The following is a 16,888-nucleotide window of genomic DNA, read 5'->3' on the forward strand; positions in this document are numbered from 1 at the left end:
ATACCTTGACAATAACATATGGCATTTTCTTCATTTATTTATTCAATTATTTTATTTGTTAGATTTATACTCTACCTTTCATTCAACATCTCGAAGTAAGATATGTAAGCTGTTTTTTGTTCCATTTTTCTCTACAGTAACAGAGATTGGCTAATAAAGAGCCTTGGTGGAGCAGTGGGCTAATGCCTCCTTAAGTAACACCAGCTGCCTGCAATTAGTGCAGGTTCGAGTCCCACCAGGCTCAAGGTTGACTCAGCCTTCCATCCTTCCAAGGTAGGTAAAATGAGGACCCAGATTGTTGGGGGTAATAAGCTGACTTTGTAAAAATGCCACCTGGGCCCCCCCAAAAGCCCTAATAAGCAGGCATATACATAGAATGAAGGCTATTGCTAAGCACATTTGATTTGTGCTTTAGATTGTAAGCCGCCCTGAGTCTTCGGAGAAGGGCGGGATATAAATGGGATAAAAAAAAACTGGCCTAAAATCACCCAGGTACTTCCATGGATAAAGTCAGACTAGAACTTGGTTATTTTCAATGTTAGTCCAACACCTTATCTCTATTGCATTCTGACTTTGTTTTATCTTATCCCTGACCCATATGAAGCAGTGCCCATAGTATTTACATGAAAAATGGATTGTGTATGGAAGCTGTAATATAAAATATGTGAAATTCAGTGTTGCAGCCATGTTCTTAAAATATAATCAAGAAGCAACTCCATAAAAATATTAGGAAGAAATAACCATTTATGTTTGAAATTCAGAATAGATTTAATTAGTTTGCCAGCATTTCTTTTCTCTCCTTTGTACTGAAATGAATTCATGATGGTTCTGCCTGTTAATATCTCATATTATCACAGCAGAGTGATAATACCAGCTCTTCCTGCTCAGGTATCTATGTGCCAATAGTTACTAAGCACAAATATATAGGAAAAAAGAAGTCATACTGAGAAATAAATACCAGTATAATCAGGACTATAAAAAACAATCAGCTTTATCCAAAGCTCATTTTACATGTTAGAAAATCTATTTGGTAAGGCTGTGTGGTGTTTTGGAGTTGACAAGAAGTATTCTGGAGTGTATGAGGTCATGCATATTGGAATCATATGTTCCCAGGATCACGTATCTGCATTCTACTGCTATAACAAAATCTGAGAAAACAACCAATTTGATTTAAGGAGTTTTAGACAGGTTATATATGGGCCCTTCTGGGTGCTAAAGTGTTGTTGTTGTTTTTTGCTTTTAGCTCCAAAACATTGCATTATCTTACTAGTCACATAAAGCTATTTCCTTCATATTCTTCAATGTCCTACTATTTAATCAAATGCTAAAAAGAAATGGTTTGAGGTTGATACTTTTCCATTTCAACAATGACCACAATATAGGTATGAACCTAATGGAGCCTGGCCATTAGGCTCGTAAGTCAAACTCATCAAATTAATCAGACTCAATTTTACAAATTTTTAAAATCAAATGGGTTGTCAAATGAATGAAGAACTGACTTACTATTTCCTCTGATAGCTGCCATGTTAACTGAACTGGGAGGGTTTTCCACCAGCCGCCGATCAGTTGTTTCTGGTGAGCTGGCTCAGGAACTACGGTAAATTGCCTCTAAGCAGGACTTGCAAGCCATCAGTTTATTTTTTAAAAAAGAAAACCAACTGCTGCTAACCAGCTCAAGTGTCTTCAGCTGCCCAGAGAAGTGGGGAGAGTAGGACTGTTGTTTTAATAAAAACCACTAGCTTAAGAGTCTCCAGCCATGTACCCAAAGGGAGATGGGGGAGTGATTTGTAGAACTCGGCTTGCAATAGTAACAGAGATGGAAGGGACCTTGAGGTCAGCTAGTCTAACCCACTGCTCTCACAAGAGAGTATTTCTGATAAATGCCTATCCAGTCGCTTCTTAAAAGCTTCCAGTGATGGGCACCCACAACTTCTACAGGCAATTTAAACTACAGTAATATATGCTAATTTCCAAAATAAAAGCTCAATAGTTTGCAAACACAATAGTTTGCAAAATACAGTACTGGCCTTAGCAGTAATGTATGGCAAATAAATTCCCCCAAAAACAAATGCCATGGAAAGAGGTCATGTCTATTTATTTGCATAAATCATGTATGTGTCAAAAGGATTATGGAGGAAACTCAAACAAAACATTAAATCTCTTAAAAAGTACAAAATATCCCAAAAGCACCCTGAAATTTATCAATGAGTATCTACTTCATAAGTTACCAGTATTTGCTGCTTGTTTATAATCAATCCTGTAGCAGATATTTTATCTGAATAGCATAAATGGAAAGTGTATAACTTAGTTTCCCCCTACAAAACGTCTTCCCTTTATATATATAGAAATAAAGCTTATGTGAGCAGTGAAGAGTGGATCCCCCTAGAAGCTGGATAAACCATCAGTTTCCTGCTTAATCCCTCTTCTCCAGCTAAGGTAAAGGTAAAGGTTTCTCTGTTCATTTGTGTCTGACTCTAGGGCATGGTGCTTCTCTCTCTTTCATGGCCAAGGGAGCCAGTGTTGTCCAAAGGCATTTTCTGTGATCATGTGGCTAACATGGCTATACAACAAGGCATATAGAATGCTATTACCTTACTGTCAAAGTGATGCCTATTAATCTACTTGCATTTGCATGCTTTCAAACTGCCAGGTGGTCAGGACCAGGGGCAGGAAGAGCAGCTGAACCGGTTGCATGGCACTCAGATCTCAAACCCAGCCTGCAGCTTTCTAGCTGGTAAGTTCAATATCTTTAACCACTGAGCCATTGCATCCCCATTCTCCAAATAACCAAAATACAATTATGAAATATATACAAATAGGATTAAAAACTGATTTGTACTAATCTACAATTTTGATAATTTTTTTTATCTTATGGAACAATGTGAAAGAGTGCTTTGAGTTGCACCAAACTAGTCTCCCTCATTTTTTAAAAAAAATGCCTCTCTCCATCTATAAAGTAAGTAAAAGTTGATCCAAAACCTGTAGTAAATTTAGGCAAAAATAGTGGTGTGTATATTGAAAGAAATCAGATGTCTTAATTTCCCAACTGATTATTCTAGTAATGCATTATTAGGATAACTATCACAAGTGGAAAATTACCCTGAGTGGATACTTGGATTTAGCTGGGGTGGGTAATTTCCACCCTCTCTTAATATAGCAGCCATCATGAATACAAAATAAATAAACATTAAAGTTGATATATCCAGACAAATTAATGCTGACTTCAGACTTCAACCTGATTCTACTGGGGACACTCTGGGTAACATTCACCATTTAATCTACCTTAATGTTTCCATCTCTTCACACTGTTTTCCTAGCTGACATAACATAATACTATGCAAATGCAGATATGCAAATGCAGATATATACATTGTCAGTAGTAAACATAGGATGCCTCCAACAATAATGACTAATGATACTCAGGACGATAGGAGTGGATTTAGTTATAATTTGAGTAACTTAAATATACTTCTTAAATACCATAGTCACGAGGTTTCCAAACCACTGGTGAGCAAGTTCATGGCCCACAACAAGGGCTACCCATTGACGAGAGGAAGAACAAGAGTTTTTGGGATCAATTAGCAGTGCAGTTTCCCTGGATGGGGGGGGGAGGGAAAACAGAGATGTAACAATGTGACATTAAAAAAGTGAAATTTAAAAACTTAGTCAAGTTAGAAAACTCATCTAACCAAACTTTTGTAGAATCAGTAAAATTGTTCTTCCATACCTACCAAGATGCAACAAGGAGACACATTTTTCAGAATGCTCAAAAGAAGAACCTATACACACCTCTAAAACTAATTAGTCTATTACATTACTAGGTAGAAAATTCCCTATTGAGTAGATTTAGAGTAGATTAGATTAGATAACCTTTATTGTCATTTTTTACTGTGGGCAATATATGAATAAATATATGCCTCTAAGCAAATAATAGGTTGCTATGATTATTTGAATTACAAGTACCGGTATCTGTATTATGGTCCATGACCAGTCCAGTTTTAATTATAGTAAAGCAACTAATATTTTTCCAAAAATGTACAAATTTACTCCAAAATATCTCTATTAAAACTCCACAATATGATTTATTTCAACATTTATTTTTATATTTAACAAATAGGACTAAAATATAATAGGTGATTATTTGCTTGTAGTTAAAAATGACTTTTATCTAGAAAGTCAGCATGCTAAAGGAAGATTAAATATTTTCTCTTTCCTATTTTTTATCTTGAGAGAATTCACCCTAAAAGTGATTGCAATTGTATTTAATCAGGAATTGAAACTGGAGCTCTGACTATACTTAAAGCTATATGTACTTTCATTTAAAAAAATGAATTAATTGCTAAGAAAATGTATGGAAGAAAAAACATCAATTTTTACATCCTATATATAGATTAACTATTGTTAATAGAACAATCCATGTAAATTTTATTGAATTTATGCTTGTGTGCTCCCGCACATCTTTTTTGTTAATATCATAAAGAGACTGAAAGCTTCATTTAAAATGGAATTTTTAGCTTCTCCAGTGCTAGAAAACAGAACACTTAACAAAACCAAACAAAAACCTTGTGACTTAGTATGCTCTGCTACTATAGGCTGTAATCCAATGAAATAAACTGGCATATTTGAATCTACTCAACTATGATTTATTCAACAAATCAACTCACCGTGCAATTTTACTGTATGTGGCTCATCTCTAACCAAAACTACCATATATTAGTAGTACTGCACAGTTTAGTACTATACAGTTTTCGTGCATTTTCTGTGATGTAAGCTTTGAAATAAATTTCACATAGATTTTTTAAGTCTTCAAACTTTCCCTTTCCCTGAAAAACAAAGATTATCCCTTCCTCCTCAGCAATTTTGCATCAACTACAGCCCTCAGCCTCTCATAAAAGATTGCCCACTCCAGCTTAACATAATGACTCTTTTCCACCAATATAGATACCGTAGTCTATTCATTTAATAGCCATTTTAATTTATGTTGATACTGAAGAAAGTAATTTATGACTGGTCCACGTACTTATAATTATTGCAATGTCACCATGGCTACATTATCAAAATTTAGGCGTTTTGCAATTGGCATGTATTTACGACGCAGTGTCCTAAGGTCATGTGATCACTATTTGCAATCTTCCTGGGCGGTTTCCAACAAGGAAAATCAATGATGAAAGTCACATTTGCTTAATGATGTGATTCGCTTAATGACTGCAATAAAAAAGTTATAAAATCAGGCATGACTCACTTAACAACTGTAAGTTCTGGTCCAAAATGTGCTTGTAAGTCAAGGACTATCTGTACACTTATCTAGATCAATGAGAGGGATTTATTTGACAAAGAAAATCTAAAATGGAATTAATTGACCTAATCAACTACTCAAAAGTATTAAATTATTTTAGGACAGACTATATCATTTACTAGGTTCACTAGAAAACAAGACTCTCCGTAACAGAAATCTCTGTCAAAACCTGGCAACACAAGAATATATTCCAAGACATTGTATAGCAGCAAAACCACAATTACTGATGCCTAGCAGAACAATTGGAAAGAGGCTAGCAATGTAATGAAAACTCTTCTGTATTCCCTTGGTCCAAAGACTCAAAAGAGATATTAAGCACACCTGGACAAATTTTCTGTGGAATTCCCCAATTCCCCAAATTGTCAATTTGGACACCGTTTATGTGACTACCCACTATTAAATAGGGCTTTGACTGGATTTGCAAGAATGATATGTAACAATTACTAAATGCTCAACAGAAACTGTTTATCATTAAAAGAAGCCAGAATTTCTAAGCATAGCTTGATGCTTGGCTGTCAATAAATCATCATTAACTCTAAACATAGCAGGCTGGTTTGCTATGCCATGGTAAAGGCTGATTTTGCAACAAAACACATCAAAGTACATTCAAGCCAGCTATAATTTGGTTTCTTTCAAGTTAATATGAGAATATCATGCCCTGGATTCTATCTGCCCAGAAAATAAAGCTGTTAAGTGAAAATAAACCATGGTATCAGACTTTGGTTCTAGTGAATGGATGATGCCATTATATTAATGTATTACATTAATCTTCATACGCAAGTCACAGATTATTAAAAAATGATGTACACATGAACATGCTGATCTAGTCCTAACTTACATTCCTGGACTACTGGTAGCCTTCAACTTAGGACAACAGGGACTGAAAACCTCAGTCAGTGCGCAAAGCAGTTGTTAAATGAGACAACAGCAACTTTCGCATTCCCAGTTATGTTGAAAGTTGTATTAAGTGATATCGCAGATCAATAAGCAGATGGAGAACTGCCTCTGCTCTGGGTCTGAAAATCCTCCATGATGAAATCCAAGCAGGATTTTCAGCCCCAAAGTGAAAAGCAAGTTTCCCCACTCTGGGACTGAAAATCCTCCTTGGATTTTGGCAAAGAGAATTTTCAAACCTAGAAAGAAGAGGCAAATTTCTTTGCTGTGAATCTGAAAATCCTGCCTGAATTTTGGCATGGAGAATTTGCAGCACCAGAGTGAAAAGACTTGCCTCAATCCCATCAATTTTCTGAGGAAGCCAGCAGGGAAGACTTCAAAAGGTGATCACTTGACCATAGGAGGTTTGACAACAGGTTAGAAATGTAAATGGGTTGCCAAGCACTCAGATCGTAATCATGTGACAGCAGGAGTGGTGCAATGACTTTATCTTCAGCCTCAGGCCACAAGTACCTTTGTTTAATACTGCCTTAATTTCCAACAGTCTGGAACAAATGGTCAAAAATTATAAAATAAGGACTCGTAAAAACTCACTGTAGAACAATATACAGATTCAATAAGCTGGGGTCAAGAATAAGAAGGAAAAAAGCTAAATAAAATGGAATCGAACACTTAACTTCTTTTCATGACTGGGCTGGAAAAAACAAAGAAAGTACATGGCTCTAACGTTTATAGGTGTAGCACTATAGTGTAGCAATGAATATGAATGTAACTTTGTTATGATTCTTGAATCATTATTCATATTTATTTATTTCTACAAAAGATATTTATGTAGAAAATTCATACTACCCAAGATGGAACACAGTTCAAATTAAAGGAAGCTACATCATGGTAATCAGTATGAAACATAATTCATTCCTTTACAAACTGTTTGATAAATCCTTAATGAAATGCAAACATGAAAATAAGAATATGAAAATAATATTTTAATATCATACCTATAAGTAACAAGGCCCCAGTTCTCCATGGCACCTTTTAAAATAAATACAAAGTTTTATTGATATTGATACACACAACAACCTGCAGAGTATTTTATAATGTAAAGAAAGCTCAGACTTTAGAAATATATATGTTACCTGCTGCAAAGTCTGCAATAGCTATAAGATCAATTTTAGGGAGAGGGTAAGGAACATTGAAGTAGTCCTTATAAAAAGGCAAAGTTTTAGCGGCAACCTATAGAAATAAAAAGATGAAAAAAATATAGTATAGAATGTTTGACTTTATATTACCCATTTGTTAGAACAGACCATGGTATTGTATATCAATCTTTACCTCTAGATAGCTTGACGCATTTTTAAATTTCTACTAATAAAGATATCATAAATGCATGATTTACCAAATTATAACACATCACAAAATGTATTTCTATGGCGTTTTTTATAAGGGTTCTTAAGATATAAGAGGAAGTTCACTACCTAATATTGCATCTCTTTGAAAGTTTGTTTTCTAGATCCCAGTTCTTTTGAAGTACATGAAATCTGTAACTCTGAAGTCCTTAACTTCAGAATTATGGGAATTATTTTATTATGGCAACTGATCTCTTTGAGATCAATTTTGTGGCAAAATGTACCTTACATTCTGATGAACTGTAGCTCATCCCACCATGAAACACTGGCAGCTGCCTGTTTATGTGGTCTGTTTAACTCAGTGCTTTGGGCACTGCTTAGTGACAATACTCATGACTTCAAATACATTTTTGCTCCATTTTTACCCAAACATGCAAAGGATTAAGTTCCAGACTTTTTATATGCATTCATTCATTTTTTATGCAATTAAAAAATTTATATAGCTGCCTAATCACTCACAGCACTCTAGACAGCTTACAAGCAATAAAAACACAGTATAGAAAATTAAAAAAAAAACAATAAACCCCCACCCACCCACCCACCAACAACACATAGTCAAATGAGCTGTTTGATGGGCTCCACTGGCAAGACCAAGTCTTCAGGGCCTTAAGAAAGAGTTTGGGTCCTGCCAAATTTATCTCCTTAGGGACGGAACATTCCTTGCCTCACCAATCTAATGGTTGAGTGGATGTGACCAGCAAGAGACAGTCCCTCAGATAACCCGGTCCCAAGTCATGAAAGGCTTTAAGGTGAGAGCCAGCACCTTGAATTGCACCTGGAAGCAAATCGGCAATCAATGCAGTTCCTGCAGAAGCGACACATGTGCACACCAAGGACTACACAAAACCATGCAGGTTGCTGCATTCTGAACAACTGGAGCTTTCAGATGCTTTTCAAGGGCAGCCCCAAGTAGAGCACGTTGAAATAGTCAAGGCAGGAGGTGACTAGAGCACGAGTGACCTTGAGTAGGGATTGTTGGTCCAGGAAAGGGCATAACTGTCTCACAACCCATAGTTGCACAAACGCCTTCCTGGCTACAACTGCCACCTTCTCCTCAAGCAGGAGTCATGAGTCCAGGAGAACCCTCAGATTACATCCTGGGTTTGTTTGGGGCAGTGCCACTCCACACAAGACCAAAAGTAGCAATTCTCCATGGTCCAAACAACTATATGTTATCTATTTATCCTAATGTCTGAGATGGTTAAAATTTCCCATATTTTATATATAAGCATGCATTTGAAGTTGCAAGTTAAATGAAATTAAAGTTTTTTAACACTTTGGTTTTGTTTTCCAGGAACTGCCATAGAGCAAGATATACAGATTTTTAAGCCTCTCTTACCTCTAATGCAAACTTCCCTTGTTCTGCTTTGCCAACAGGAGTGTAAACACGGATTAATACACCATCAGTGGTCCTGGTCTCAACAAAGTCATATTCTCCGACCACAAAAGCAACAAGATATGTTGACATCACAGGAGTACAAGCAAATTTCACTTCTATAAGATTTTCATCATCAGGATAGGGCCTCCGATCAATGATATTCTGTCCAACAAATTATGAAGAGACTAAATATATTGAATGTGAAGCAACACTAAATTTTATAAAGTGGAAGTGGTACATTATGGTTTATTTCTCAGTGCCAAATTACAATATCATGATCTTAACTTTCTCATTTGTATTCATCTGATACACACTTCAATTCCAATTTCATTCTAGGATATAGTACCACTGTTTTTTTTAACTTACAGTATTTTTTACTTATTATTAGATATCTATTATTAAAGATTTTTTAAAGACTAAAAAGGGAGAGCGTTCTCTGTGGGTGCACCGGACTTATGGAACCATCTTCCGGTAGAGCTCCGGATGGCGCCCGACCTCCGCTCCTTCCGGCGCGACCTTAAAACCCATCTCTTTAAGGAAGCGGGCCTGGCCTGATGGGATGGGGTGGGTTTGTTATTATGACTTTAATTTTAAATTTGTACTAGTTGTACTATGGGCATTGTTTAATCATGTTTTAATAATTTTAACTTTTGTATTTGTCTTTTACGTATTGCCCTGTTAACCGCCCTGAGTCTCTTGAGAGAAGGGCGGTATATAAATTAAATAAATAAATAAATAAATAAATAAATAAAAATACAAATTCTGAAAGAAAAAAATAAGGAAAGAAACGTTAATCAGTAAATGAATAATGTGCAAGGAAAGAAAAAAGTTATAATGACTTTCAATCTTCTTAACAGCAGTTAGATTCATATTTTAACTTCTCTAATATTGCAACATATTCTCTTTCTTTTCATACACGTAATCCTCAACTTATGACCATAACTGAGACCAGAATTTCTGTTAAGCGAGGAAGTGGTTAAATGAGTCCTTCCCAATTTTAAAATGTAACAATTTCTTACAGTTGTTAACTGAATCACAACAGTAGTTAAGTGAATCACATGGTCATTAAGCGAATCCAGCTTCCCCCAATGACTCTGCTTGCCAGAAGCTGGCTAGGAAGGTTGCAATGGTGATTACATGACTTCAGGACATTGCAAATGTTAGGCATATGGTGATAGCCTACATAGTTGGGTTGAAAATATATAAACTATGATGTTGTGACTTTAAGATGTTAATTGGCCAAAGGGTGTGTAAGTGTTCTCATGGCCATAAGAGGGAGCTAGGAACGTAGCTTCTCTCTCTTTGAATTCACTGCTCTCTCTATTATTACTGTTTTGCTGTACTGTTGGTTTACTACTGTGATAAACCTGAACTGTGTATTGACCTCTGGACCGGTAAGAAGACTTTGTATTTGGAATACTCCTTGGACTGTTGCTATTGTGTATGACCTGGACTGTTTTCTTTTTGACCGTGCATTTTTGTTTTTACACCACCTCAAAAGTAAAGTACATTTTGCTTTCATAACTCAGTGTACTCTTGTGGTTACTGTGTGACTCTTACTGCTCTCAGTACCCTTCCTTGTCTGTGCAACTCCTTGGTAGCACAAGACCTCTGCACAACAATTCCTAACAGCAATGATTTACCTGTGGAACTCCGGACTGCCCCCGATCTGCGTTCATTTCGCCGGGACCTGAAAACCTGGCTTTTCGATTTATCAGGCCTGGACTGAAGGGGTTTTAGCTTTTTAATATTGTTTTAATTGTTGGGCTTTAATTAATTTAATTCATTTTAATTTTATATTATCTTTTTATATTGTCTTTTATATGCTGCCCTGTAAACCACCCTGAGTCCTTCGGGAATAGGGCGGTATAGAAAACTAACTAACTAACTAACATAAAAAATAAAATAAAATAAAATAAAATAAAATAATAAAATAAAATAAAATAAAATAAAATAAAATAAAATAATAAAATAAAATAATAAAATAATAAAACAAAATAAAATAAAATAAAATAATAAAATAAAATAAAATAAATAAAATAATAAAATAAAATAATAAAATAATAAAATAAAATAAAACAAAATAAAACAAAATAATAAAATAAAATAAAATAAAATAATAAAATAATAAAATAAATTAAATTAAATTAAAAAAATACATGATGGTTGCCAAGTACCCAAATTTTGTTCATGAAATCGTGGGGATGCTGCATTGGTTGTAAATGTGAGAACCAGTTATAAGTCTCTTTTTTCACTGCTGTTGTAACTTTGAATAGTCATTAAACAAAGTTGAGGACCACCTCTAACAGACAGATAGTTAATATACAGAACCACCAGTAATATACAGGTATTTTGATCAGCAGTTAATTTAACTACTGATCAAAGCTATGATGGTCTCAGAAATTGTGCTTTTAAGACCTGTAAAGTATTTCTCACTATTATAAAACATTGCATACTTCCCCCCACATGGTCATGGTCAGTTATTGTATTCTGTGTGTATGGCAACCTGTTCACACTTATGACCAGTTGCTAAATGACCCACAATCATATGACTGTCATTTTCAAACTTCTCTGCTAGCTTTCCCAGAAAATTACTGGTAAATGCAAGGAAAGTTTGCAAGCTACTGCTGTCTTGACAGAAAGCTGAGATTTCCTGCTAGCAGGCAATTTTGAGGGTGAATGGGTGCCAGCCAGGAGGAATCTCAACTCCACATTCCTCAAGAGTGAAAGGAGTGTTTGTGGAGGAACTGAGAGGAACTGCCTCAGAAGGCTGCAGAAACAGACCTCACATCCTAAAGATCTGAACTCTGTTTCTGCAGCCCTTTGAAGAAGTTCCCCTCTGTACATAGTGGGAAGGGGGAACTCTTTTGGTGGGTTTCAGGAACAGAGTTGGGATCTTTAAGATATCTGCTTCATTTCTTAACACTGTCAGAATTCATCTGCATTCTGTGTGTAGAGAAGTTCTCTTCCACGTACAGAACGTTGGGTAGATGAATGAAGCTCAGATCCTGAAGATCCTAGTTCCATTCCTGTTGTGCACTAGAACAGTTTCCTTCCATATAAAAAGGAGAGCTGAACTTAACAGGCACTTTGCTCTGTGTACTTAACATCCTGGAAATCATATGGGCATCTCACTTAATAACAGCTTCACTCAACAGCTTATGCCAACTGTGATCCCAAACCCAAAAAACACAAGTTCATGTTTTTCAGCAAAATGTTATTAAGGGGTTTCTAATCACTAATAAATGTAGTTATTGTCCTTTCTATAAATCAAATAAGTCAATCCTTATACATTCTAAATAATTATTCTGTAGTTTTAAGGCAACAGTACATCATTTTATAAAAGTTCTCTTTTAAATTGTGGCATAATGTAAATTTTAATGCTTTCAGCCACATATTTTCCCATTATTTTATCAACATATTATGTACAAAATTTTTATACCATTTTATCATAACTCTTTCACTTGTTCTTCTTCCATTTCAAATTTCAGCAAGTTTATAAATTTTAGCAATTACATGTTCATCATTTGTACACAGTTCAATTTCAAATCATGTCTTGTGCTATTCAATTCCAAATGTCCAGTTATCTACCACAGATTATTTTCTTAAGTACATATGAAAACTATTGAAAACTGTATCGCTCTGTATATAATTGACCTCTTTATTTCACCTTATATCCTCTGTGCTCTTATTAAAACATCTATCTCTATGTTAACTATCTGTCTTTGCCTACTGAAACCCATAAAGGCTTTGGGGGTACAATCTGAATTAATATCTATTCCATTTTCTCAATATGGCACTTCTAAAATAGTGATTTTTTTTTGAAAAGCTACATTAATTTTAACTTTATCGCACCACAGAAAAGCCATGCAATCCAAACCTAGGCCATGTCTTGTATAACATTTTTCTGTTTAATCAAACCACTTTGTAATAGGATTTTAAGTTATTAAATTAATTACCATATTTGACAAAGCTACTCTGTCTTTGGGAACCACCAATGAAATATCAAAAGTTGCCTTGATAGCTGGCTCATCCCAGCAAGGAAAGGCCCTGCGAGCATCAGTGGCCTGCAAGAAAGAAAAAAACAGCATTAAGAAGCCAAAATATTTGAGGCATTCTGACAGATCCAAGAACTGTCATATTCAATATTCAAAAGGACACACACACACATCCACACACACATTTTTGGAAAACTATTGGTAAAAAAGAGGCACAAGCAGAAACTGAAGAGAATAAAAAAAATACCAACTTGACACATCCAATTAACAGGACATGTAAACTATAAATCAAAAGATTTCATACCTCAAATTGCGTAACAGCAGCAAACCGAGTATCTCCAGAAGGGGTGATGTATTTACTTCGATAGAATCCTTTCATTTTGTCATTCAATTCTCCAACAAAATCTATCTTTAGTGTTCCCATCCCTGTGTTATTTAAAAAAAGCACACACACACATTATTATCCTTACTGAAAAAGAAGATGCTAAACCCAGTATATTTAAGCACAGTTGAAGTAAAAATACAACTGTTTCCAAAGTATGCAGACTCTGGGACTCTGAAGATTAGCTCGAATAATACAGGACTGATAAAAGGTGAAATAATATGATAATAAAGGAACAATAAATGAGTAAATGATAGGAGATTTGGAAGGTGCATGAAAATAAGCTACTTTAATTACAATTTTTTGACTACTTAACTATTCAATTCACACACGTAAGTTACATGCTTGTACAGAAACCTGACTGGAATCTTTTAGAGCTCACAATATAGCTTATAGAGAATCCTGCTCACCAGGTGTACCATATGACTAGACACAGCTCTCAGTAATTAGTTCTTAAGACCAACACTACATTAACAAAAGAAAAAATGAAACCATGCAGAGAAAGATGGGTTATATAAATTCATAGATAATAAGCAGTTCTTTTTCTTTGTGGTCTTGATAATTCATATTGATGAGTGAAGTCTGTTAAAGCTTCTTACTTGAGGAAGAATCTGGTCATCATAAGGTGAGTGAATCAAAGGTCTAGTCCAGGGGTCGGCAACCCGAAAAAGGAAAAGAGCCACTGGGAACCGGTTCCATCACACATAAAAAAAAAGTGGGAGCTGAGGGACTTCCGGTGGCTCCGCGGCGACGGAGGGAGCCTTCCCGGGCTGCCCGCGGCTCAGCTGGTGCTTTTTCGCCCGAAACAGCGCCGATCAGCTGTTCGGGCGAATCTGAAGCCCCCTCCTCGGGAGAAGAGGAGGGGGTGAGCCCCCAGGTGGGGGTTGAGTTCTCCGGGGCCGCCTGAGCTTGGAGCTTGGGCGGCCGAAGGATTGAACTCCCCCGTAGCCTGGGCTGCTCCCAGCTGGCCAGCGTCTCTGCTCCGGATTTTATGGAGCAGAGCCAGGCGTCTGCGACCATCCCTGCTTGAAGGAGAGACTATGAAAGGGAAAGAGCAGGCAGAGCAGTACAAGAGGGAAAGATGAAGAGATGAAGAAGATTTTATTTTACTCTCAAGCTTGATGGACTTTGTTTAAAACTTAAAGTGAAAGTGCGTCACAATTGTAAGTAAAAGATGGCGGCTAAACCTCCCCCTAGAACTTTTCGGAGTGCTGGAAATTCTCCGGTGCAACAACAATCATTGCTGCAGGCGTTGCATTCTCCTGATGTATTGACATCGAAGGATCTTGAAAAACATACCCAGTTAATTTTGGAGTCAATGGGTGTTAAATTTCTACAGATGGAGGAGAAATTGGAGAAATTGGAGCAGAGAATGGAAGAAAGGATGGAACAGAAACTTAGAGAAATGAAGGTAGACATTTTGTCCTCAGTGCAAAAAGTTGCTAAATGTGTGGAGGTGCTGGATGATCAAGTGCAAGACTTGATTCAAAAGAATGCTTTATTAGAAGCAAAAGTATTGGAAATTGAAGATTTAAAAGACAAAATTGACAGTGAACAGAGCTTGGCCCAATTTTACCAGATGCAGTTTGCTGTGAGAATTAGAGGCCTAAAAGAGGATATTAAGGAAGATTTAAAGCAGCTGGTTTCTGAGGCTTTTGAGGGAGTATTGAACCATCCAGCATCTGAATTAAAACAAGGTATGGACAAAGTGTTCCGTGTGAATTCGTGGATTGCTAAACAGAGAAAGTTGCCTAGAGATGTGGTGGTTTATTTTGTAAAAAGGGAAATTAGAGATGAAGTTATACAAGCTGCCTACGATACCAAAGTTGTGATTGCTGGTCAACAAGTTTTGGTTTTAAAAGAAATTCCTCCAAAGATTTTAAAGAGAAGGAAGGATTTTATATTTCTTGTGCAAGAGCTCAAGCAAAGAGATATAAGGTTCAGATGGGAGATCCCAGTTGGGTTGAGCTTCATGTATGATGGCAAAAGATACTGTTTGAGTAATGTGAAGCAAGCGCATGATTTTTATAATAATGTCTTGGAAGTAACCCCATCAACACTTCTGGAAGCTGCAGAGGGATCTGGAGAAGGAGAACATCAAGAGGATGAAGATGCACAGATAGACGAGAAGGGTACAGGAGGAGTTCAAGCTGCAATTCTTTTGGATGATCTTAGAGAACAGAGGGTGACGCGTGCTGCCTTAAAACGCTCAAAAAAGAAAAAAAAATAAGACCAGTAGAAATCTATGGAACTTCCACAAAATATTTATAGTTAAGTGGTAGTTGTGTTTTTTTTAAAAAAAAAAGTTTTGGGATGCTATGTATGGTAATAGATTTTTTTTTGATTTTTTTTTTTTAATTTGGAATTAATGGACAACTTACTACAGAGGAAGAGGAAGAAAGTTTTGTGGGTTAATGTGGGTTAATTTGTGTAAGAACTATTTATTAATGTGCAAATGAGAATATGTTAAGGTAATAGTGAATTGTGGAAGAACATAGATGGGAATGATGCTAGTTTTCTTTTATTTTAGTTTTTTATATATATTTAGTATTATTAAGGATTGGTTTACTATATACAAGCTAGAGAGTGATGGATTTTAGAGTTTATAATTGTTAGTATATGATTGTTTATGATTGCCTTTTAGATATATACCTTGTATTTTGCTCTGGGAAGTCGGGGGGGGGAGGGGGGAGGAGGGGAAGTGGAGGGGGGGAGGTAGGGGAGGGAGGAGGGGGAGGGGGAGGGGGGGAGATAGGGGGGAGGTAGGGAGGGGAGGAGGGAGGGGGAAGGGGGGTTTTTTTAAAGGAAAATTGTATTTTATAAAACTTTTCAATAAAAAAAAAAAAAAAAAGTGGGAGCTGCATGCGTGCGTCCATGCACGCGCATGCGAAAAAAACGTTTCTTGCACATGCGCGGACGTGCACGGTTGCCTTTTTTTTATGTGTGATGGAACCGGTTCCTGGTTGCGTGACGGCGACAGCCCGTCTGCAAAGCTGCCGCTTTCGGCAGCCTGCAAACGTGCCGCGGCAGCTTTCACAAGAAGCGGGGCCGCTGCCCGTTCGCGCGGAGGTACAGAGACCTGGGGAGGTTTGGGGAGGTGCGCGCGCACCTCTCGGAATGGGTAGCGGCCCCGCTTCTTGGGAAAGCTGCCGCAGCCCGTCTGCAAAGCTGCCGCTTTCGGCAGCTTTGTAGACGGGCCGCGGCAGCTTTCCCAAGAAGCGGGGCCGCTGCCCGTTCGCGCTGAGGTACGGAGACCTGCCGACGTTTTGGGAGGTTTGGGGATGTGCGCGCGCACCTCCCCAAACCTCCCCAAACGTCGGCAGGTCTCCGGACGGCGGCGGCTTGGAAGAGGTGCGCGCGCACTCTCCAAACCTCCGCCATCCCGTTTGCACAGCTGCCGTGTTCGTCAATGTTTGACGAACGCGGCAGGTCTCCGGACGGGATGGCGGCGGTTTGGCGAGTGTGCGCGCACTCTCCAAACCGCCACCATCCCATTTGCACAGCTGCCGTGTTCGTCAATGTTTGACGAACGCG

General features: G+C 37.2%; 1 protein-coding gene across 2 annotated transcripts in view; it reads right to left on the bottom strand.

Moving 5' to 3' along the window:
* The window catches only part of NPEPPS (aminopeptidase puromycin sensitive), a 127,216-nt gene that overhangs the window by 64,162 nt on the left and 46,166 nt on the right, over positions 1-16,888 (bottom strand). For both annotated transcript variants that reach the window (XR_014494237.1, XM_083377859.1), the window contains exons 4-9: positions 13,277-13,398; positions 12,934-13,041; positions 8,936-9,136; positions 7,327-7,423; positions 7,189-7,222; positions 3,481-3,595 (exon numbers count right to left, since the gene is read on the bottom strand). Coding sequence is in view for 1 of the 2 variants with exons in the window: in XM_083377859.1 (XP_083233985.1) it covers positions 3,481-3,595; positions 7,189-7,222; positions 7,327-7,423; positions 8,936-9,136; positions 12,934-13,041; positions 13,277-13,398 (677 nt within the window). In the remaining variant the exon portion in view is untranslated. The remainder of the gene's footprint in view (positions 1-3,480; positions 3,596-7,188; positions 7,223-7,326; positions 7,424-8,935; positions 9,137-12,933; positions 13,042-13,276; positions 13,399-16,888) is intronic.

Source organism: Vipera ursinii (assembly GCF_947247035.1).
Source record: "Vipera ursinii genome assembly, chromosome: Z".
NCBI classification, from domain to species: Eukaryota; Metazoa; Chordata; class Lepidosauria; order Squamata; family Viperidae; genus Vipera; species Vipera ursinii.